General features: G+C 39.3%; 1 protein-coding gene across 1 annotated transcript in view; it reads right to left on the bottom strand.

Annotated features, from left to right (window-relative positions):
* GUCY1B1 (guanylate cyclase 1 soluble subunit beta 1) overlaps positions 1–20,458 on the bottom strand; it is a 69,781-nt gene extending 49,323 nt beyond the window's left edge. Inside the window, exons 1-2 of the mRNA XM_032224573.1 lie at positions 20,361–20,458; positions 19,798–19,871 (exon numbers count right to left, since the gene is read on the bottom strand). Coding sequence (XP_032080464.1) covers positions 19,798–19,871; positions 20,361–20,363 — 77 coding nt within the window. The 5' untranslated portion in view covers positions 20,364–20,458. The remainder of the gene's footprint in view (positions 1–19,797; positions 19,872–20,360) is intronic.
* Positions 20,459–22,865: the final 2,407 nt, after the last annotated feature.

Below are 22,865 nucleotides of genomic sequence, written 5' to 3'. Positions count from 1 at the left end.
CTCCTTGGCCACTTCACCACTGCCTTGCGCAGGAGACCAGAATAAATTTGGAGGAAACAACCCCGTAAAGGCAGGGGGATCTGGAAATGGGACCTCCTCATTTTCAGAAAGGTCTGGGTCCCTCACTGGGTTGGAGGCTGCACCTGGGAGGAACTGGCCCTGGGGATTTTGGTGCCGCCTTGGGATGAAGATTGAGGAACCTGGTACTGCAAGCCTGCAGCAATGCCGTTGGAGATTGCTCTCTCAATAAGATTCTGGAGCTCTACAGGAAGATTGTCCATATCCAATGAATCCCAGACAAGGCTCCCTGAAGCCTGACCAAGGCTGGCTTGAGGGGCCAATGGAGGCCTAGTCATAGTTTTCTCCCCAGGCTGGGTCCCATGTAGGCTGGAATCCCCTTGGTAAGGGCCTTGATCCTCCATGGGGAGAGAAGGGGAAGGGGAAACCTCCCCTAATGAATCTGGGGAACCAGTAGGAGAAACTTCTCTAGAAGCGCTTCCCAAAGGTGATCTGGATCTGGATGGGGAAGCACATAGCCTGTCCTGCTGAGCCCGCAATCTCTCGGCCCAGGAAAAGGTCTTAGTTAAGGCCTTATGCCTCCGTTGTTCATCCCTCTGGGTGGCATGTGAGGAACGAGTGGCAGCCAAAGCCTTTTGCCTCCTGGAAGAGGTGGTAGGCCCCTGCCGAGACAAAGTTCCCTCCCCAGGAGACATCAGAGCCGAGGTGGTGCAGTGGTTAAATGCAGCATTGCAGGCTACTTCAGCTGACTGCAGTTCTGCAGTTCAGCTGTTCAAATCTCACCGGCTCAGGGTTGACTCAGCCTTCCATCCTTCCGAGGTGGGTAAAATGAGGACCCAGATTGTTGTTGGGGGCGATATGCTGACTCTGTAAACCGCTTAGAGAGGGCTGAAAGCCCTATAAAGCGGTATATAAGTCTAACTGCTATTGCTATTGCTATCAGGGGGGAAGGGGACCTCCCAGCTCTGTCTGCCATCTAGCACAGGGTGCAATTGATACTTATGACCCTCCTCGCACCTTCTCTGCCACGATCCGCCCTCACCTCCACTTGCTTCTGCAGCAGCAAAAGAAGCCTTCACCTTCCCTCCTTGCAGCTTGCCCCGATGTAAAAACTGCCACAATTAGTGCATTCTGGGGCTGCTGCGGACGCTTCCTGAGGCATCGGAAACTGCGCACCTCTCTCCACCGCTCCAGCGGCTTGCTGGAGCACCGAAAAACTTTGCGCTCTTCTCTGCATTGTCCCTCGATGGCTCTCAACTGGGGAAGACTGCCAGGGATGACGAGGACTGTCAAGCTGGAAACCCAAGGCCCATTAGCCCCCAAAAGCCGCCACAATCGGGGAATAGCCTCCATGTGGCCGTCGGATCAAAATGGCCACCCGGAATGGCACCCATGTCTATGGAGTCCCCAAATCTTCCACCCAATACCCAGGTGGTCAGAAAAACACAGCCACCGCCAGGGAACTTACTGGGGAATGGAGGTAGGGTCTCTGGATAGCAGGAGAAGCAGGAGTGAGGTGAGGAGGGTCCAGGAATTTTCAAATTTGATCAGGAGTCCAATTTTTTGTGTCTCGTCTCAGGCTAGACTGACTTGAAACTGGAGTCAGAAGGGAGGAGCACAGAGGCTTGGCTTCAGCTTCAACCCAGTCTCGAAGTCAATTGGACTTGTTAATACCATCACTGGACCATCCTGCAATTCACTCCGAAAAACTAAAATGAATTGAAGGATCCACACCTCTATCTATTTTTTAAAAAAATCTTACTATCAGTGCGCAATCATGTGCCTTGGCCACTCTGAAGCAATGAAAGAGACTCCTGTCCCAAAGATGCTTTTTCAAGAGGCAACTTGACTTTCTGGAAACCAAGAAAGTCCAGTTGCCTCTTGAAAAAAGCACCTTTGGGACAACCATGACCTAGATGACTGAAGAATGCCCACAGACAAGAGACTCCTGTGCTCAGTGAACTGACTTAAAGATATCTGCAGGTCTCACTCACCTCACAAGATATCCTAAGGAAATCATCAGATTTAAGGAAAGACCACATGCCCCAGAAAGGCAGTAAAAAAATCAGAGAGTGCCAAGCTTGCATCCTCCCTCTTCGAAGTACATCCCAAAAGGACAGTGCCAGGAACCACTAAAGCAGTATAAAAAGCTTTTTTTTTAAAGTAAAAGTACCAGAAAGAAAGAAAGAAAAAACTCCAGAGAAGCCAATCAGTTTACAGAATGTCTGGGTGTACTGCCAAGAACCATTAACTGCCGTTACAATGTAACAAGACTTAACTCAGAGGCAGTTTCTGAAAACACTTAAAAGATAAGCAGGATTAGGCTACAAACAACACAGAGAGGCACACCAGAAGGTCTCCTTTCTGCCTTCCTGACAGGATTAACCCTGTAAAGTGGGGAGGGAGGAGGCTGTTGGGAGATTTCTTCCAACAGCCAGTACACTGAACTGCCCAGAAAGTTAACAAATGGTTCTCCTGAACCAGTGTGGACCAGCTGAATCCCACCGCCGCATATAATGAATGAGAAGCTCTAACCATTTGCCTTGTGAAGGCTACTTTTACAATGCACATTTTTTTTTCATAATTTGAAGAAATGCTACAAATCGTTTAGGAATACACAAAAGTAAGCAAAAAAAATCCAATATTCCAAATTCCTCCCCTTTCCAATTGCCTCGGGAATACACATATAAAAATATAAAAACTGTGCATTTTTTTATCCAGTGAAATACAATTTCATATATTAAAATTTATTGTTTTGTTTATTGTAAAATTTACTGTCAATGTAATTCATTGTCTTTTATCTATGATTTGGCACTTACTGCTCCAAACTCCAAGGAGTTGGAAGACAAGCTTACTCTGGTTCTGAAGAATATGTCGGAATACTATAACAAGAATGGACTAAAACCTAATCTATCAAAAAATAATGTCTGTGCATTCCATCTCAAAAACAAGCCAGCCAGATGCATACTCGAAAATTGTATCTCAGTGATTTTTCATTTTCAGCAAAATATTAAGTCTCGAGTTACGAATGTAATGGAGCCTGCCCATTCCATTTGTAACCCAGCATTCGTGGAAGTGAATGTCGTACCTTCTTTCGCCCACACATTCGCTAATCAAATGCGAGCCTCATTAAGTGCATATGAGGTATTTCAGGGTGGGGAAGGCCATCCGGGGCCTAGAGATGGAACAGGCCATCTGATTAAGACCACCCAACCTCCCCGACCCACTGAAATACCTCATGGTCCCAACAATTGGTTCCCCCTCATCCAACCTGCCACCCCAGGTCACTTATGTGGAGATCTAGCAAGCTGTCTCTTCTCCAGTCTCTCAGCCAAGCATGCCTCTTCAACAACCTCTGCAGGCCTCGTCCGGCATATTGAAGGCCAAAATGGAATGTCGAAAGGGCGGGCCTGCCTCCACAGGCCTCGGCTGGCATTTTTATGGCGAAAACGGAGTTCCATTTAGGCCTCTACAGGCCTTGCCTGGTACACTGCAGGCAAAAATGGAGGTTAGGAAGGGAGCCACCCCTCCCAACCTCGATGCCTAAATAGAGCTCCATTTTGGCCAGCCAACTGCTGGGTGAAGCCTGTGAAGGCCTAAATGGAGCATTGGAGGGGCAGACTCGCCCCCTCCAAACATCCATTTTGGCTGGCAAAGTGCAGGACGAATGTTGCAGAGTCTCTGAGGTTGTTCATAAGGGCGAACAACTGCCATGGTGCCTCAAGATTCATAGTTTCAGGACTTGTTCGTAAACACTAGGGGCGCTGATCGAATAACTTTGAACATTCGCTAAGGGAACGCTCGTAACCCAAGTATTACCTGTAGTTTACAATGGAAGCCCAAATATACAAGCTGTCAAAATATAATGTGTCATGCCTGTTGTCCGACGTCATGCAATTATGCTTATTTGTTTTTGTTTTTAGAATTGTTTACAATGATTTTGATAAATCCAACTCCTATGTATATTCTTCTATGTCTTTTAATAAATTTACTATCTATTTTTCATGAGAATATTACTCAAATCAAATCGGTTACAAATTTTAATATTGAAATAGATGTTAGGACTTTCCTTTATGTAAATCCATTGTCTCTGTTGCTTGTGAGATGTAAAGGGGGGGATGGAGTGCATATAAATAACTCCAATTAGTTAGGACAAGCTGGGACATTTGGCAGTTGTTGCTGCTGATTACTGTTAAAAGTCCAAAAGCAGGAAACCATATGAATCCAAATCCTCAGGAAGCAGTTGGAATATTTCTGAGAGATAAACCTGATGTTGCACTCTAATAAGATAAATGCTACTTTTAGCCTTCCCTTTTTGAGAGACCAAAAAAGCAAGAACTATTGTTTTATGGTTTAAAATATTTTTAAGACTGGCTTTCACTTTAGCATAGCTGTCAAAAACAGCTGAAAATCAGAAACTTTTTTGTTCTCTTAGCTCCCTTGCTTCTTTCTGCAGATAGACAAGGTAAACAGCAAACATTAGCACATTAATTCATACGTCAATTGGTTTTTATATAAAAGCAAAATAAATACTATATGATAGATATGACAAATCGTATCTAAATTCGTATCTAAAAAGACTACACTACTTTCAGAATTTTTTTGGGGTAGATCAGGGTTATTTGTTTCATAAAATAAACTATTCCAGAATAAAGGATTGCTTAAATAGCAAATGACTTTTTGCTTAGCAAAACACTACACAATACAATATGCAACCGTCATCCCCTTCATAGATTTCACCATGTATGGAAACTATGATCTACAATTCTGAACACATGCCAACCCACAGAACTGTCATGTTATTTAAAGCTACTTTAATATTAATTCTGAACTTCAATAGAAAAAGATTAAAAATATGTGTTTTCAGAAATAGATTCCCCCCCCCGCAAAAAAATATTCTGATCTCAATAGACAGGAAATCATATGCTATTTTGTTTTATTGAGACAATTTTTCTTTTTTATAGAATTGTTTTAGAAAGTCAGTTTAAAGGTATGATTTAGTATTAGCACAGCTAATGGAGCTGTCCTCATAAGTGGCAACCTATGCTTAGTTGCTATGATCTTCTGGTATTCTATCCTGGTTGGTAGGTAAAAGCTATTATATAGGTATTAAAGCTATGGACTAGTGTAAATATTAAATGCATTCTCCATTAGGATGCAAATCACACAGAGCAGTTTTCTTGCTTTTTCAGGAAGAAATGCATTTGAAACATGGATATGGACTACCTAGTCAATTTATCTATTTGCCATTCTAGCCAAGATGATAAGAGTAGATTTTAATTCTAAGCATTCTTGAATTGAGGTACTTTTAAACCTTTTGCCATCTGGATTCTGCATGATTGTTGTGACTCCTCAACACAAAAAAACTGGAACCATAAATACTTGTGAGCTATATGTAGTCCTGTGTCCTGCTCTTTTTCTTTTTTTTATTTATGTTGTCTGATGTAGCACCTTGGTTCTGGGGAAACGTTGTTTTGTTTCACTGTGTACTGTATTGTATATTGTTGCAATGACAATAAAACCTACTTGACTTGACTTGACTTGATTGACAATCTGCGTCATACCAAGAGCTCATTTTTCCATTTTCAGTGCAGTCAGTCATGATATTATATCAAGAAAAAATGGTTAATACAATAGAATGTGGATTCAAAAGCTCCTCTATGTTTTATTGTGCAGTTTTGATATTCTTATTTAGTATGTGTGTTAGAGTTGATGTTCTATATGACAATTTAATTAATATAACAAAATTAAACTCTAATTTTAAAAAAATCTACAGAACCCACTTTAAACAGCTGCAAACTCAGCCACCCACTACACATTAGCAGATGCAAGCAAAGAGAGGAAAGAACTATTATCACTGAAATCATTTCATGAAATCATGAAAATGTCTCTGTTTGTCTTGACCTCTTTCTAGTCTATGATATTATCTGGAGAGGACTTTTTCTCAGACTAATCATGGTTACATCTTATCATAACACCACTGCCTTGATTAACAAGATGTTGAATAATAGGTTATTTCAAGTTTTCACGGAATTCAATAGAAGCAAATATCATAAGTTGAATAATGGACTACCACTAGGATCAATGCTATGCTATCTCTAGAGAGCTGAGTTGGCGCAGTGATTAAATGCAGCACTGCAGGCTACTTCAGCTGACTGCAGTTCTGCAGTTCGGCTGTTCAAATCTCACCGGCTCAGGATTGATTCAGCCTTCCATCCTTCCAAGGTGGGTAAAATGAGAACCCAGATTGTTGTTGGGGGCAATATGCTGACTCTGTAATCCGCTTAGAGAGGGCTGAAAGCCCTATGAAGCGGTATATAAGTCTAACTGCTATTGCTATTGCTATCCCTTGCTCTTTTTAACTTGTACATCCATGACCTGCCTGAAATTGTTTCTCAAAAATTTATCTATGCTGATGATATCAATTCCACACACCAAGAAACCAATTTCAGTGATGCAGCGATCTTAAGATCTCCAGAAACTGGACGGCTATTTCAAAAAACTGTGCCTCCAACCAAGCTTAACAGAAACAGAAGTAGCTACATTCCACTTTAGCAATAGGTACACAAATTACCAGCCTTTAGTGTAGTTCCAGAACTGTATTTTACAATATAGTAACTCTCCAAAGTACTTGGAGATAACACTGGACAGATCACCAACCTTTCAGCAGCACCTGGAAAAAACATCTGCAAAACTGAAAAGTTGCAACCATTTACTTGAATAGACTGACGGGAACAACCTGGATTGCTGATGTTAACACCCTATGAACAGCCTGGCTTTGTTTATTCCACAGCTGAATAGTTTGCCAGTGTATGGCTTAACCACACCCACATCCAAATGGTTAATGTCTAACTTCGCCGGACAATGCATATCATCTCTGCCATCCCACTCCTGTGCACTAATCACCAGTACTTAGCAATATCATACTGCTCCACATTAGAAAACAACAAGTTCTCATTTGGCTGTAGTCAAGGTTGCTGAACAAGGCCATCTCTATTCACCAGGCCATCACAAGATTGAAGTCCCATAATCCAGCTTGGAAAACAGCTATTCACTTAATGTCTATCCATCTTAACCTTGAGAATATCTGGAGAGAGGAATGGTTTATGGTACATTCTTGTGGCCTGACCATTAGTAATCCCTCCACCAAACCGCTTGGTTTTGATCTCCCTCACTTTTTCTGGTCAAAATTGAACAGAATTGGGTGTGGTACTAGAAGAAGCGCCTCTGCCCTGTATCAGTGGGGATGGAAAGATGCCCCTTATTGCAATTGTGGGGCTGATATGCAAATTATTAAACACATTGTGCAAGACTATCCATGATATGTGTTCTCTGGTTCACTATAAGATTTCCATTAAACAATGCCAGAGGGAATTGCCTGGATAGCTGAATTGGACATCCAGTTATGAGGCCATTGCCATATCCTCATATAAGTTTTACTTATAATTACGTGGATTCTGTATGTGTGTACACACACACACAGAGAGAGAGAGAGAGAGAGAGAGAGAGAGAGAGAGAGAGAGAGAGAGAGAGAGAGAGAGAGAGAGAGAGAGAGAGAGAGAAGTGAGTATACCCCTTCACATTTTATAAATATTTAAGTATATCTTTTCATGTGACAACACTGAAGAAATGATACTTGGATACAATGTCCAGTAGTGAATATACAGCTTGTATAACAGTGTAAATGTCCCCTCAAAATAACACAACACACAGCCATTCATGTCTAAACTGCTGGCAACAAAAGTGAGTATACTCGTAAGTGATAATGTGTGTGTGTGTACACACAAACACACACACACACCTGTCATGGTCTCATCATATACAAAATAAATAAATAATAAACTGAAACCATTGATTTAATTTCTAATTCCTTCAACACACCTTCAGGCATGTGCCTGTATTTATTACTTTATATTTATATCTGGAAACATTCCTGGAAGGAAAGAAAAATGAGATCCCATGCCTACTTGGAAAAAGAGTGAATTACAGTGCCATTGTTTCAGAAATGCTGACCTGCAAGATGAATATCTTTATAATTATTATGGTATAGGAAGGCAATGATGTTAGTCTATGGCAGCTAAAACTCAATATGGGTGTGGCAGCATCTTATCAAATTAATACATGTTATGAAAAGGAACAAGTTTCCATGAATTGTGTCACCATTCTATCACCCATCTCAGTAGCTCAGCAATATGTGATTTATTAGGCACATTCTATTTAACTCTACATGTATTTGTGGTAATAAATTGACAATGAGTATAAACTAAGAATATTTGCATACAATTTTATCTGAAGCTGAGGTGATATCTCAAATTAAGATAATTAAAAAACATTTTTGTAAGCAGATATGATAATTTGACAATACCAAAATAATAAAAAAACCCTAGGAGAATATATTTTGATGACTTACAATGTTGTTGTAAAAGCAAATCAGATATTTTCTTTTATTTGAAAGCCACTTTATACAATGATAGGTAATGAAAGAAAATAAATATTGGTGTCAAGAAGGGAAAGAATATAGAAAGTTTTTTATTACATCTTCATGTAAATGACACAAGTTATTTATATGTTATTTATTTATTTATTTATTTCATCAAGCATGTATTAGACAATGTATATATGTCTAAACATGATTTTGGATACATGGATACGAATAAAAAGAAACGTTAGGACAGGGACTGTAGACACGCTGGTGCGCTTATGCACGCCCCTTAAAGACCTCTTAGGAATGGAGTGAGGTCGACAGTAGACTAAGGTTAAAGTTTTGAGTGCTTGGGGAATCTTAAATCTTCATGTAAATGACACAACTTGTTACAGACAACTTGTTGTTATATATACATGCCATTTGCTCAATCACCTCATGATACATTCTTGTCATGTTAAACATGGCTTGTTGTGGACACTACTTTATTCATATGAAATCTCATTTTTCAAGATCCAACATCAGTTTGGGCACATACAAACAGAACATCCACAAGGACAGTCAATTACAGTAGAACCTCTGGTCATGAACGCTTCTGACCATGACCAAATCAGGTTCCGACCAAAAAATTTTAAAAAAAAATTCACGGCCAATTTCTCCTTCTGCACTATTTTTTTTGTAAGTACCAATTTTTTTAAAAAAAATAGGTTCTGGTCACGATCAAATTGGGTTCGACCAAAGTTATGCAATGAATTATGGACGTGACCGTTCTACTGTACATCAAAATTATAAGCATGATCCGGCAATTGAAGTCTTATCTCACATAAGAGGGGCACAACCCTGCCTGTCCAGTCTTGCCTGCCATTTTAACATTACTGCCCTCTATCATAACAGAATATGTTTAATTGGGGAAGTAAGATATAGTAACACTGGAAATTTTGGAAATTTGGGAAGAATTTGGAAATTTGGAAAGCTAATAGAGTAAAAGTACATGGCATCCTTATGAACTCTGAATACAAAATGACTTTAAAAAAACAAACATAAATATTGCTTTGATTGTAAAGTATTATTCGATTTTACTCTATTCAGAGACTGACCTTTTCACCAACATTATTTTATTTTGTAAATATTGTAAATCACCTAGTTTTTTATGAAATTGGTAGTCATAAGAGATTTTGTCTCAAATGAAATTTAAAAATTAAATTAAATTAAACCATTGTGGGCAGCATTTGGATGCAAGTGTCATTCTTATGCAAATTAATTAGATGGGTATAAATGCAGTAGTGAAGTAGATGACAACAAGTAATATGAGGTTCTATTCCAATAAACAGAGAAATTTATGGTAGGATGATGAGAAGTAGTAAGTCTGTCAATGTTATATTTCTCAGAAAGAATACATCTTTGTTTGGGAAATTGCAACAAGCTTCATTGTCATTAAAAGTCCAATTAAGAATGAAGAGGGAAGGAAAAAGAAGAAAAGGAAGGAGGGAATGAAGGAAGGATATAATGAGTGAGGGAGGGTCTGAGGTAAGTCCTGCCTTAGCATTTGGCCACCACAGGTACCCCTGACATGAGTGACATCAAGATGGTCATGCCCCCCTGCCCCCTCTCCTGAGGTCAAACACAACCATGATGCGGCCCTCAATGAAATTGAATTTGACACCCCTGATTTAACATATTAACAATATAGCAATGTCGACGACAGCTTCCTCATCAGGATAGAGACTAATAGGAGATATGATGGGTGGTGAGAAATCAGGATGCACATTGAGTCTACAGAATATGCAGTCGACTCTGAGTATGATCCAAGAGGTGACGTTGAAAACACAGGAATCAATCACGAAAAACCACAAGGAAATCAAGAGCGAGATGGGAGAAGTAAAAGAAGATATACATAAATTGGATGGTAAAATGGGGGAAATACAGGAAGTGATTGTTAAAAATGAACAGAAGATAAAATAATTGAAGGTAGGACAGAATAAACTGAAAAGAAATTGGAAGCAACGGAAGAAAGATTGATGGCCGCGAACAGAGATCTGGAAGAGGCAATAATACATCTTGAATTAGAGAAATCAACTTTTTACTTGAGGTTTCAGAATATAACAGAAAATAGAGGGGAAGACCTGCTAAACCTCATGGCAGAACTGCTGGCTGATATGGTGCAGAAAAGTAAACAAGAAATGCAAAATGACATAGATGAAATTTACAGAATTCACACTAACTATGCACAAAGACACAAACAACAAACAAATAGTATGGAAGAAGAAATTAAGTTAATATCAATTAATATAAATGGATTGAATTCTCTGGCCAAATGGAAACAAATGCTCTCCAAAGTTCAAAAACAGAATATGGACATTATCTGCTTACAAGAGGTTCATATTAAAAAACAATATGGTGGCATCCTTGAATTTCCAAAATAGGGAAATTACATTTGGCTTTGGCACAGAAAAAGAAGAGGGGTATAGCGATATATATAAAAGAATGGTTAAAATCAAGGCAAATTTACGCAGATGAAGAAGGTAGAATTTTATTAATTGAAGTAATAATAAGGCAAAAATGAATACTATTGACAGTAATATATGCACCAAATATTAATGAGAAAGAATACTACCATAATTTGAACAGAAAGATAATAGAATCAGAAGTGGAAAACATCTGTTTAGTAGGAGACCAGTGGTAGTGGACACTAAAAAGTATTACACAATCAGTAAACAAAAATAAGAATAAGAGGGAGATACTGCCACTTTTTTTGAAATAATACAAGAACTAAATTTAAAAGATACATGGAGAGAAGCAAACCCACAGGGAAGTCAATATTTTTTTTAAAAACCCTAATAATTCATGGTCCAGGATAGATATGGTGTGGATGGATTCGGAATTGGGAAAAGATGTGGAGGAGATAGAGATAATGCCAAATACATGGGCAGACACATAGTAAAATTAATAGGAAGGGAAGAACAAAAAGGAGAGGGGGATGGACGAGGTGGCGCAGTGGTTAAATGCAGCACTGCAGGCTACTTCAGCTGACTGCAGTTCTGCAGTTCGGCTGTTCAAATCTCAGGGTTGACTCAGCCTTCCATCCTTCCGAGGTGGGTAAAATGAGGACCCGGATTGCTGTTGGGGGAAATATACTGACTCTGTAAACCACTTAGAGAGCGCTGAAAGCCCTATGAAGCGGTATATAAGTCTAACTGCTATTGCTATTGCTATGGACCATGAATCAGAAGGTTTTGAAAGAAAAAAAAATATCCAATGGACAGAAAAAGAGCTAGATTTCTTTTTGAAGGAGAATATGAAAGAAAGTACAATATTACAAAATTTATGGGACACAACTAATTCTTACATTAGAGGTTTAACTATAGCCTATGTGACCAGATGGAACAAAGAAAAGAAGTAACAACAAAGGGAACTGCAGGGGAAGCTGGAAGAATTGGAATTCAGGATGCAAAAAGAACCTCAAAATGAGATAATTAAAGGAGAAAGAGATATGGTTAAACATAAAATAAACCTAATTTTACAAGAAGAAATGGCCCAAAAGCCTAGAATGTTGAGACAGATTTATTTTGAACACGCAAATAAACCAGGGAGATGTCTGGCCTATAAATTGAAGAAGAAGAAAGAAAGAAAATGAATACAACAGTTACAGGATTTAGATAGGACTATCTACTACCAAATGGAAGAGGAAAAGAGTATTGCTCAAAAATTCTATACAACTTTGTATAGCCAGAAGAATATAATAAAAGGAGACATTAAACGATACTTAAATGAGAGAGATCTCCCTATACTACCAGACATAACAAAGGAGATGTTAAATGATAAAATGACGATGATAGAGATGAAAACAGCAACCCAAAAACAAAAAAAGCAATAAAACTCCGAGACCAGATGGAATTCCTGCAGAGCTATATAAAGAAATACAAGAGCCATTGGAGATATTACTGTTGGATTTATATAACGAAACACTAGAACAAGCAAAAATACCCAACTCATGGACAGAGGCACTGATAATGCTCATACCCAAGGACAATACAGATAAACAGCAAATTAAAAACTACAGGCCAATCTCGCTACTAAATGCCGACTACAAAATAATTGTTAAAATAATGGCAGAAAGAGTCAAAAAAATACTAAACTACATTATTCATCCAGACCAAAATGGGTTTTTACCTAATAGGCATTTAAAAAATAATACATGGATTATAATGAACATATTAGAATGTTATGAGGCTCATGCGGAGAAACAAGCAGAACTGATATTCGTGGATGCACAAAAGGCATTTGACAACCTAAATTGGAACCTTCTCATTAATCAACTAAATATTATGATTGGGGGGGGGGGATTTATTGGAATGATTAGGGCAATTTACTCCAACCAATCAGCAAAAATAATATTAAATGGGGAATCAACAGATAAATTTAGGATAGCCAAAGGGGTAAGACAGGGATGTCCTCTATCCCCACATTTATTTATTCTATCACTAGAAACATTATTGATAAAAATTAGACAAAAGAGGGAAATAAGAGGATTGAGAATTAAAGAGTACAAGATACAAGCCTTTGCAGTTGATTTGGCTTTCATAATAGAAGACCCTTTAGAGACAGGTATTACATCATTACAGGAAATAGAGGAATTTGGCAAAGTAGCAGGGCTTAAGATAAATAAAGAAAAGACTAAAATACTAACTAAGAACTTTACTAATAGGCAAAAAGAGGAATTGGAGGAGAAATTGGGGATTTAGATGGCCAAGAAGATGAAATATTTGGGGATTTGGTTAACGGCTAAATGTTCCTCGATAAAAGAGAACAATTATAATAAATTAATACAACAAATATAAAGATATTTGGATAATTGGGCAAAATTACATATATCATTAACTAAGACATTTAAAGAGACATTTAGTAAAAGATTCACTGTTATATATCTGGGGAAAAATTAGAAAAAAACCACTACATGAAAATTCCAATGTGGCTATCAACAATGGATGCAATGATTTATCCAAACGAATTAGACCTAAACAAGACTGTGACTTACAAAGAATTATTAGATGAGCAAGGAGAATTAAAATCTGAACAGGAGTTAAAAAGCCAAGGAATAGAGATAGGGGGGTAGCCCTATCTCTAAATTAAGACACAATATAAAAAAAATGTAGAATAACATGGCATCTATGGAAAACAATTGGAACTGGACAAGATATTGCAAGGGACGGGGGGAAAATGATCACCAAAGCATACAATTACTTTCTAAAATATAAAATGGAAGAAGAAACAGAGAAGGAGACGATGATAAGTTGGGCTACAAATTTTGGCTATAGTACTGAATTGGACCACTGGGATAAATTATGGGAGAAAAATTATAAATTGACAATGTCAGCAGCCTATAAGGAAAACCTGTATAAAATGTTTTACTGTTGGCATTTACTTCCAGTGAGATTGGCCAAAATGTTTCCAAATCGCTCACCCAAATGCTGGAGATGCAGCTAGAAACAAGGAACCTTCTACCATATGTGGTGGACCTGTACCAAAGCTAGAAAATGTTGGCTTAAAATAAAGGAATGGCTGAAACAAATTACAGAACAAAAGATCAAAATGAAACCAGAACTATTTTTATTGGGCATATTAGGAGAAAAATGTGTAAAAAAATTCAATATATAATATTACAAATACCGACTGTAATGAGAATAGCATTTGCTCAAAATTGGAAGCAGAATAATATCCCTTCAGGATGCAAGGATAACAAGAAAGGTACTTGAGTGTGCAGAAATGGATAGGTTGACCTTGAAGCTGAAAGATAGAGAAGAATCTGAGTATTATAGACTGTGGAGTAGATGGTATACATCTACTGGATGATTGACGCAAAACTTTGTATAAGGATTAAGTATTATATACTATAACTACTACAACACTGTATATATCTGTAAATATTATTATACTTTAAGCAAGTAAATAATATAGATTACATTAGAGGATATAGAAATGGAGCTTATGTAAATATGAATGATATTAACTAATGATACCGATACGGAAATGCTGTAATGAGTGGAAATTTTAATTTACAATCTTTTATCACTGTATTTTAACATTTTTTAAAATTATAAACTGCTTTAAGATATGACTACTTTGAACAAAATTATTTTAAAAATCAGTGGGTATATGTAAATATATTTTGCTTTCCTGAAAGATTATTTCTCAACAAATAATCTGCTTTGTTATTTTTAAAAGTAAATAAATCATTAAAATGCACTAAAAATACACTATATAAGGTATATGAATTTCCTGTCTGATCTTTGGGTGTATGTTTGGGAGATGGAAGTGGCTTAAATTCAGAGATTATGATTCAGATTGATTCTAATTCAGGTAAAGATGTTATAAATTTTGTGTAAGTTTATTCACTTATTTACTTATTCAATTTATATGCCACCCTGATTAAAAAATCTTAGAATCTCAAAGCAATAAATAGTAACATTAAATTGACTAAAAATTGAGAAAGCTAGGGGGAAGGGAGCAAGATGTATATGGAAGGTTGTGTGTCTAATCTTAGCCCTTTAGCCATGTCTAGAATGGTATGCCGTCCTTGGGGGCCCAGGCCAGTTGGCAGAGTCAGTTCTTCAGTCCCTTTAGGAAAGCTGAAAAGCTAATTGCATGATCTTCCAAAGGGCAGGAGTCACAGCAGAAAAGGCTTTTCTTCTGGACCCCGCCAACCAGAATTCATTGACCAACTGAGTTCACAGTATGTCCTTTCAACTGGCTTGGGTGGGACAAGCCAATCCCATTGGGGTAAAACAGTTCCTCAGATAGCCCATTGTTTAATCCAGTGGTAGTCAACCTGGTCCCTACCGCCCACTAGTGGGCATTCCAGCTTTCATGGTGGGCGGTAGGGGTTTTGTCCGATACTGAAGCACTTTCCTTTTTTTTAATTTAATTGACTTTTTAAAAAAATGTCATAGCATTATTTAAAAACATTTTCATTAGGTTTTCATAAAAGCATCATTACTGTGGAACCGGTGGGCGGTTGGAAAATTTTACTACTAACAGAAATAGAAAAATGTGCGCTAGGTATAAAAAAGTTGACTACCCCTGGTTTAAGCTTTTAAATTGCTTGAAGGGTGCAACATCTGTTTAATTTGTAGGATAGATACATTAAAAACTTCCTTTTTATGACCGTGTAATTCCTTAATTTGGGTAGAGTCAGGGCTACTGGATGAAGCCGAGCGTTTACTGGCCAGATGCCCTTCCTGATGTCACACAGAGTTTGCAGCAAATATTTTTTTCTTTGCACCCTAGGAGAGAAACGTCTACCATTACCTAGGATTGAACTCTCAACCTTCTGAGTAGAAGGCAAGTGTTTTCATCACACTGCTCCTATGATAGATGAAAAAATCATTTTTTTAAAAAAGCTTCGGTTTTATGCACTTATGTATGATACATATATAAGTACACAAAAATATGATTTTTTGCCTTTTATAGTCCGTAAAAAAAATTGAATCCTTTAAGATCTAGTTTGAAAATAAACCAAAAGGTCAGGTTTGACTCACTTGGAAAGTTCAGACAAAAGGTGGTAGGTAATATAAAACAGGATACAAAAGAGTGATTAGTCCTGCTATACAGGTTTGCTAAGCATTTGTGTGTGTATTTTTAGGTGTATTGTTTTGTTTCTGTCCTAGAAATAATGAATCTCCTGTTTCAGTTTAAACAGTATTGTTCTGGTTCACTTTGTGTAAATGAAAGAGTTGCAAAACTCTGAAATTTCATGTGGTTATACTCATATATTTACCTCTTAAGAGCTAAGTCCCATAAACTCAATTACTTTTAGCAGATAATATACATTGCATTGTCAAATATTGCATTTATGACAGATCTAACTCATTTGGCAAATATCCCATGGGAGGACTAGAGGAACTACATGTTGAAATAGCTAAATGGACCTCTCTTTTTGCATCTCTAGTTAATTAAATTACTGTAGTGTAATTCAGTTTAATATTATGCCTGTCATAACACAGATTTAATTAAGAAAATGGAAATATAGATTTGTCATAGGCAGAGGTTAAAGTTGGGCATGCTACTTCATCACTATTACATTAATCATAAGGAAAACAACAGTGTAAAAGACAAGGACCCTATAGGAGACATATATTTACTTTCTTAAAGAATAATATGTGATATAAACAGAATTCTACTACTAGCAGCACAAATCATTTGCTATCTCTTTGTAAAAATTTACCTGAAACACAAAATTATGGCTTCAGGGGTGAAATAGTACCGGGAGAACCCGTAGCGGACATTTGGCCTAGATCGCCAAACCGGTAGGGACCACTGGCTGGCCATGCCTCTGAACCAGTCCCCCGGTCACCGCTCACTCACCCCACCCCACCCAGTCTCTGCTTTCCACCATCCCAGCCTACCTCCCTTACTCCCTTCCCTGCTGCCCGCAGCCCTGCCATGCTGTGTGGAAGGTAGGCAAGCATGTCAGGGGCGGCTGGCTGTGGGGAATGGAGTTAACCTACTCCCTTCCCTGCATCCCTGCCATGCTTGCCTGCCTTCCATGCGGCCTTCCTGGTGTCCCCGTGGACAGCTTGTGAAGGCAGGTAAGTGGAAGGCTGCGTGGCTGGCAGGCAAGCATGTCAGGGTTCACCAGCCGCAGGGAAGGAAGCTAGCAGCCTACTCCCTTACCTGCAGTCCTGCACTGCCAGTGGTGGCGATGGGGGTAGAGCTTGCCTGGACTCTCCACCATCCCAGAACTGTGTCGCGCTGGGGAGTTATCCTACAGCCATGCCCAGCGCCAGCAGAGGGGAGAGAGAGAGGGAGGGAGGGAAGGAGGGAGGGAGGGAGATCGAGAGGGAGGGAAGAAGAAAAAAGAGAAGAAAGAAAAAGAGAAAGGAAAGAAAGAGGAAGAGAGAAAGAAAGGGAAAGAGAAAGAAAGAGAAAGAAAGAAAAAGAAAAGCAAACTGACACACGCCATGAACACATGGCCAGACCGCAAACTTGGAACCAAACCAAAACCCGTGATGTTACATCACAGCCATCTGCTCAGGATATTACATCACAGGACTCAGGAGGTTACAACGCAACGGCTCAGGATGTTACAACGCAGCCAACCCCGCAGAAGGTTGCAGCACAGGATATCACTACAATAGAGCTCAGGATGTCATCACACAGCCCATTACCCAGGTCGTTACAACACAAAAGAACAATAGGCACACAGTACCTCAGCCACACAGGATTTTACGAAACAGCTGACTAATCTGCAAACATCAACTCCATCAACTAATCAAGATGTTACAACACAGCCAACCAATCCTCTTACAGCAACAAAGGCAGCACTCCACACACACACACCAATATTTATAGAAAGACAACAGCTCCGATCACGCTTTGCTCACACAAGCACGAAGCCGAAGGCACCAGCCTGAAGATGGCGAGTGGAACCTCGTCAAAATGTCGCTAAGATACTCTCAATCTTACACGGAAAAAGACTCGAATACGCCAAGACCTGCATACCTGTACTCGTGAAAATCTACGAAAACAAATATATATGTGTGTGTGTGTGTGTGTGTATGTGTGTATATATATATATATATGCTTATATCCATAAGACAGATTCCTGTCGGTTAGCAAGTGGCATTCAATTATGGTAAAGGGAAAAAAAAGATGTGAAAAGGGTCTAAAAAAGACCCTTAAGCTTGTTACTTAAAACCTATAGCCAGTTGCCACATTTGCAAGCAACATGTTAAAATAACATGTTAAAATCTTTTTTTATTCCTTTTCCATATATTTTGGGGTTGTGTTGACTTTGTGATATTGGGTAGTTTACATACATTGATTTTAATATAGCAATCGGGCTATGCTAATAATTTTTGAACATTAATATTTAACAAAAGCACAGCTATAAGTTTGCATATATAACACGCAGCATGTAATTCTAGCACAATACTTCTATAAATCCGTGGAAAATTATACCTAATCACTTGCCCCACATAAGGTCCATTTTAGATTATCCAACACCAATTTTATTAAAGCTCATTTAAGATTTCCCAGCAACAAAAAATTTGTGATGAACATGTATTGATTTTTGCAGGCCCAGAGCAACCAATTGCTCAAAAAAATACTAAGTTATCAGGAACAACATTAGGAATAATTGAAATTAGGAATAATAATTCCCCTGCTCAAGTTACATACTAATTTTATGCATAATGGAATAATGCTTATATTAGACTTAATAATAAATATAACCTTAAAATAGTGTACAGTGTGAACGCTTTTGCATTCTACAGAATTCTTCTTAGGATGATAGGATGGATGGCTCTCTTTTGCTGGCCTGTTTGTATCCACGTATACTGTAAGTACACAAGTTGTTTTGTATTTAGCATCTATAAAGGCATATGGCAAACCTGCAAGCTTGAATTTTAAGTTGATCCGAATAAAATTATGGAGATAACTACTGCAGTCTGTTGATGTGATTAAAGCACCAGTCCAGAAGCTGGAGAGCATGATTTCTAGTTCAATCATAGGCACAAAGCCAGTTGTGTGATCTTGGGCCAGTCTCTTTCTCTCAGCTCTGGAAGGAGGCAATGACACAACCCACTTTTGAAATCTTGCCAAGAAAAGTGCAGGGGCTTGTCCAGACAGTGGCCAGGAGTCAAGACTAACTCAAAAGCACCATGTTCTGTGTCTTTCTGACGCAGGTTTTAGGTTTATATATTGTTTTTGCAAACCTAATGCATATTTATTTAAGAGCTTACATTAAGGAAGCAAAATAAGACACAATGCCAGGTAAGGGAGAACCAGAAAAAGGTGCATGAAAAAGGTGTTTCTTCTTGCTTGAAAAATTCATGAAGCAAGAAGTCCTCTTTCCTGAAAAATAGTTGCTATAACAAGAATGTTAAAAAGATGTTATTCATCCTCTCCCCCATGGAGATTCTCAACCCTAGAAGTTTTGGCTGCCTATTTTGTTTTTCCCATCAACTTTGAGGTCAGAGTCAGCCAGGAAAAAGGGTAACCTCTTCCCATAAGCGATTGAGTGCCAAGCTGCTCTCACCTCCTCTTTCCCCCCTTAGGGAACTAAGAGTCTTCCGCCAGAACTTCACTCTCTCCTGCACCCTTCAGAGCGTGAGAACCAGGCAAAGCGATGGCCTAGAGAGAGCCCCACCAGCGGAAGCAGCCTCATTCTTCAGTTCCAACTAGGCATGAGACAAGGAGGAGGAAGAGCCTACCAAAAACTTTCACCCTGCTTTCTGATAAAAAAAACAAGGAAGCAGAGCCAGTTCCAGTGGGGGACCGGACAGTGTTTTTCTATGCGCACAACATTTGGCTCTGGGGGGTTTTCAGGTGAAGCTGAATCCCAGATGGCTTCTACTTACTTGATGTCTTCCCAGACTTCGGGGCCGTAATTTCGAATCACCAGCAGCTCCAGGGCGTGATTGACAAAACCATACTGTAAAGATAAAAGACGGGGAAAAGTCTTTTGTGGCTACAAGGCTTTGGAGCACTCAAGAGTAGCAAAGGGCAAGAAGGAGAAGATGGGTGGAAACATGAAACAAACTCAGGTTGGGTTCCCAAAAATAATAGGTGGCAAATCTGGCAATTGCCCCTTCACCTACTCCAGGTATTTAATGCTTATTCAAGACCATTTTGAATGCCCCACTGAAGGCGGAGCTATTAAAATTGGCACAGAAGGGCAGGGAGGGGGAGGGCAATGCGAGGGGCAATCCGGACTGGGGTGGATAGGAAGGAACAGGGTGGGCCGCTGCATCCCTCCGCCTGCACCCCTTTTCTCCTTCGGAGCTCTTCTCTTCCTATCTTCTCCCCCGTTCATCTCCCCCTTCAGCACCGCGCATCTTTGTCTTCCCCACCTTTAGTGCTAAAGACGACCCAGCACCCCCCCCCCCCCCCGGGCCCTGGGAAGCGTCGCCTTGACACTCACCATCTCGCCTGCGGTCTACCCCTCCCCGGCTTCGCGGGGATAACGTTCCAGCAGCGGCTCAGCGAGGCAAAGGCTGGAGAAGAGCAAGTAAAAGCAGCAGCTCGGCGCGCCAGCCACCCCCGCGGCCACTCTCTGATTGTCACCGAGCCGTAGCCAATCGCAAGATCAGCCAGGAGGACGACTTCCAATCAGAAGCAGAGGAGGAATTTGGGTGCTCTCCTGGGTCCGGGCGGGGGACGAGAGAGGCCGGGGGAGGAAAATTGATTAGAAGGCAGGAGAATGCGGGCCGACTTATACAAAACTCCCTCGACTGTGGAAGAGAAGGAGAAGATACGAAATCCCGCATTTAAGTATTCACATGCGATGCCCCCTATGCTGTGAGGACAGGATCTTCCCTGTTGCGCACACTCATGCCGCTTTCCCCAGTAATATTAGATGCTCCCCGGTCGCCTTAGTTACCTGTTTGCCTTTTTCTGCTTGATGCAGAGATGTACCTTTCTAGAAATTGAAATTTTTCGGTCTTGCGGGGAAGCTATCTCTGCTATATTTCATTTCCTTGGCTGCACTTGGAGTCGATTTTAAGCCATGATTTCCCCTCCAGGAAGTACATTCTTGTAATGGAAATCGGTTACATTTTTTATTTATTTATTAAATTTGTTTGCCGCCCATCTTGCCACAAGGACACTCTGGGTGGCTCACAACATTAAAATGAAAATGTAAATATACGAATAAATATATCAAATCACATTAAAGTTAAAAACACCAGTTATAACTAAAGATGGGGAGGAAAGGAGGAGACTATGGGGGAGAGGAGGGAACTGCTATTAGTTGAGCAAACACCAGTGTGGAATTTCCCCATTGGAGCCACAAGCCAACTGGCAAAGCCAGATCTTAAGGCTTTTGGGGAAGTCTAATTCTCTGATGCAACAAGCTCATGGTTGGTGTCTGTGTTGATCCTTAGATATTCTGCCCCATCAAGAACTAGACATTACATATTGTCCCTTTACAGTCTCTTACAGTTCATTTCAGTTGCCAATTGGCAGCAAAGACGTGGATTCTATTGTAGCTTTTATCTAGTCAATAATCGTATAGGAAAGAGCCAATCTGACAGCACTCAGCTGAAATTATAATTATACTGAATGACCAGGATCAACACCAGCATGGACTGTTTCCAAGGAAAAAGGGGAAAATGCTGTGATTATTACAAATTGTTCCATCATTAAAGTGAACATTAAAAACTGGACTAAAAACCATAACATTTTCCAAAAATATATCTCTGCATAGATGGGAATAAAACAAGGATAAGGAATATGAGCCACTTCGTTACTCAATTACAACTTTCCCAAACATCATCGTGTGGGAAGCGCCCCCCCCCCTTGCCCATCGCCTAGAGAATAAGTATTTTGGAGGATATTAAAAGAGGCAGAATATTATATTTCTCCGAGAAATTGAGAAAAAATATTAACGAAGGCAGAAAGTAGCCCCATAGCCTCAAGTAGAAGCCTCAAGTCTTCAGAGATGGATAGCTTGGTTTCCATTAAGAAATCCAGGCCAGCCTATTCATAAACAAAAACGCCTTCACCCAGAGATGATGGGATTAAGAATTTACATTTCTCCAAAGAAAGGGCATGACATTTAGGACATGAAAGGATTTACCCACCACCATTAGAATAGCAAAAGACACAAAGCTTGCTACGTTGTACAATCCCCTGGAGCATCTTAAACATAAAACCCCAGAAACCTATAAAGACTCATGTACTCATTCAGCCATTTTGTCAGCCACCCCAGAAAAATTGCTGTTGTCAATGAAGTTTCTGGAAACCAAGTAAACCACCCTTCCTTGCAGCCAGTTGGCCTCCATTTTATTTCCACTGCCTTTTTCCCGTCTCGGAACCAAACCGGATTTTTCTCCCTACAATGGATTATAGTGAGGAATATTGGTAACTATAATAGAACAATATTTTGAGATCCATGGTTTACCCACCCACTGGAGTGCCAAATGTTTCAAAAACATTTCTTAAGGTCTTATTTAAAGTGTTTCCTTCTGCCACTCCAGGTCTTCTGAGATCCATTTTAAAATTGCAGCAATGTACTGAACGGTACTGTCTTGCAAAAGGAATCAGAAATGTTTGATGATATATTGAAAAATTGTATGAAATAAGGCTGAATGTCTCTTGGGATAAATAAATCAGTTGAGAAATGATATTGGTGTCCTCTGCTTTTTTTTGATAAAGATATGGAGTACAATCTTTGATCCAAAGCAATAATGTGAATTCAGAGATATGTTAATATTGGACATTTAATTATACTGTGGTTATTAACTTCTATGAAATATAAAGGAAAAATTGTCAACTTTTAGATATGTTTTGATGCTGCTGCAAAATTAGCCCTTATCAGAATTATCCTAGTTTGTCATTATCTAAATTTATTACATTTTATTGCAAATTATGGTTTAATTCAAGTCACTCCCAATATGCAATTTATTGGTAAATAAAATGAAATACG

Source organism: Thamnophis elegans, chromosome 9, assembly GCF_009769535.1.
Source record: "Thamnophis elegans isolate rThaEle1 chromosome 9, rThaEle1.pri, whole genome shotgun sequence".
Taxonomy (NCBI): domain Eukaryota; kingdom Metazoa; phylum Chordata; class Lepidosauria; order Squamata; family Colubridae; genus Thamnophis; species Thamnophis elegans.
This window is presented reverse-complemented; position numbering and strand designations above follow the sequence as displayed.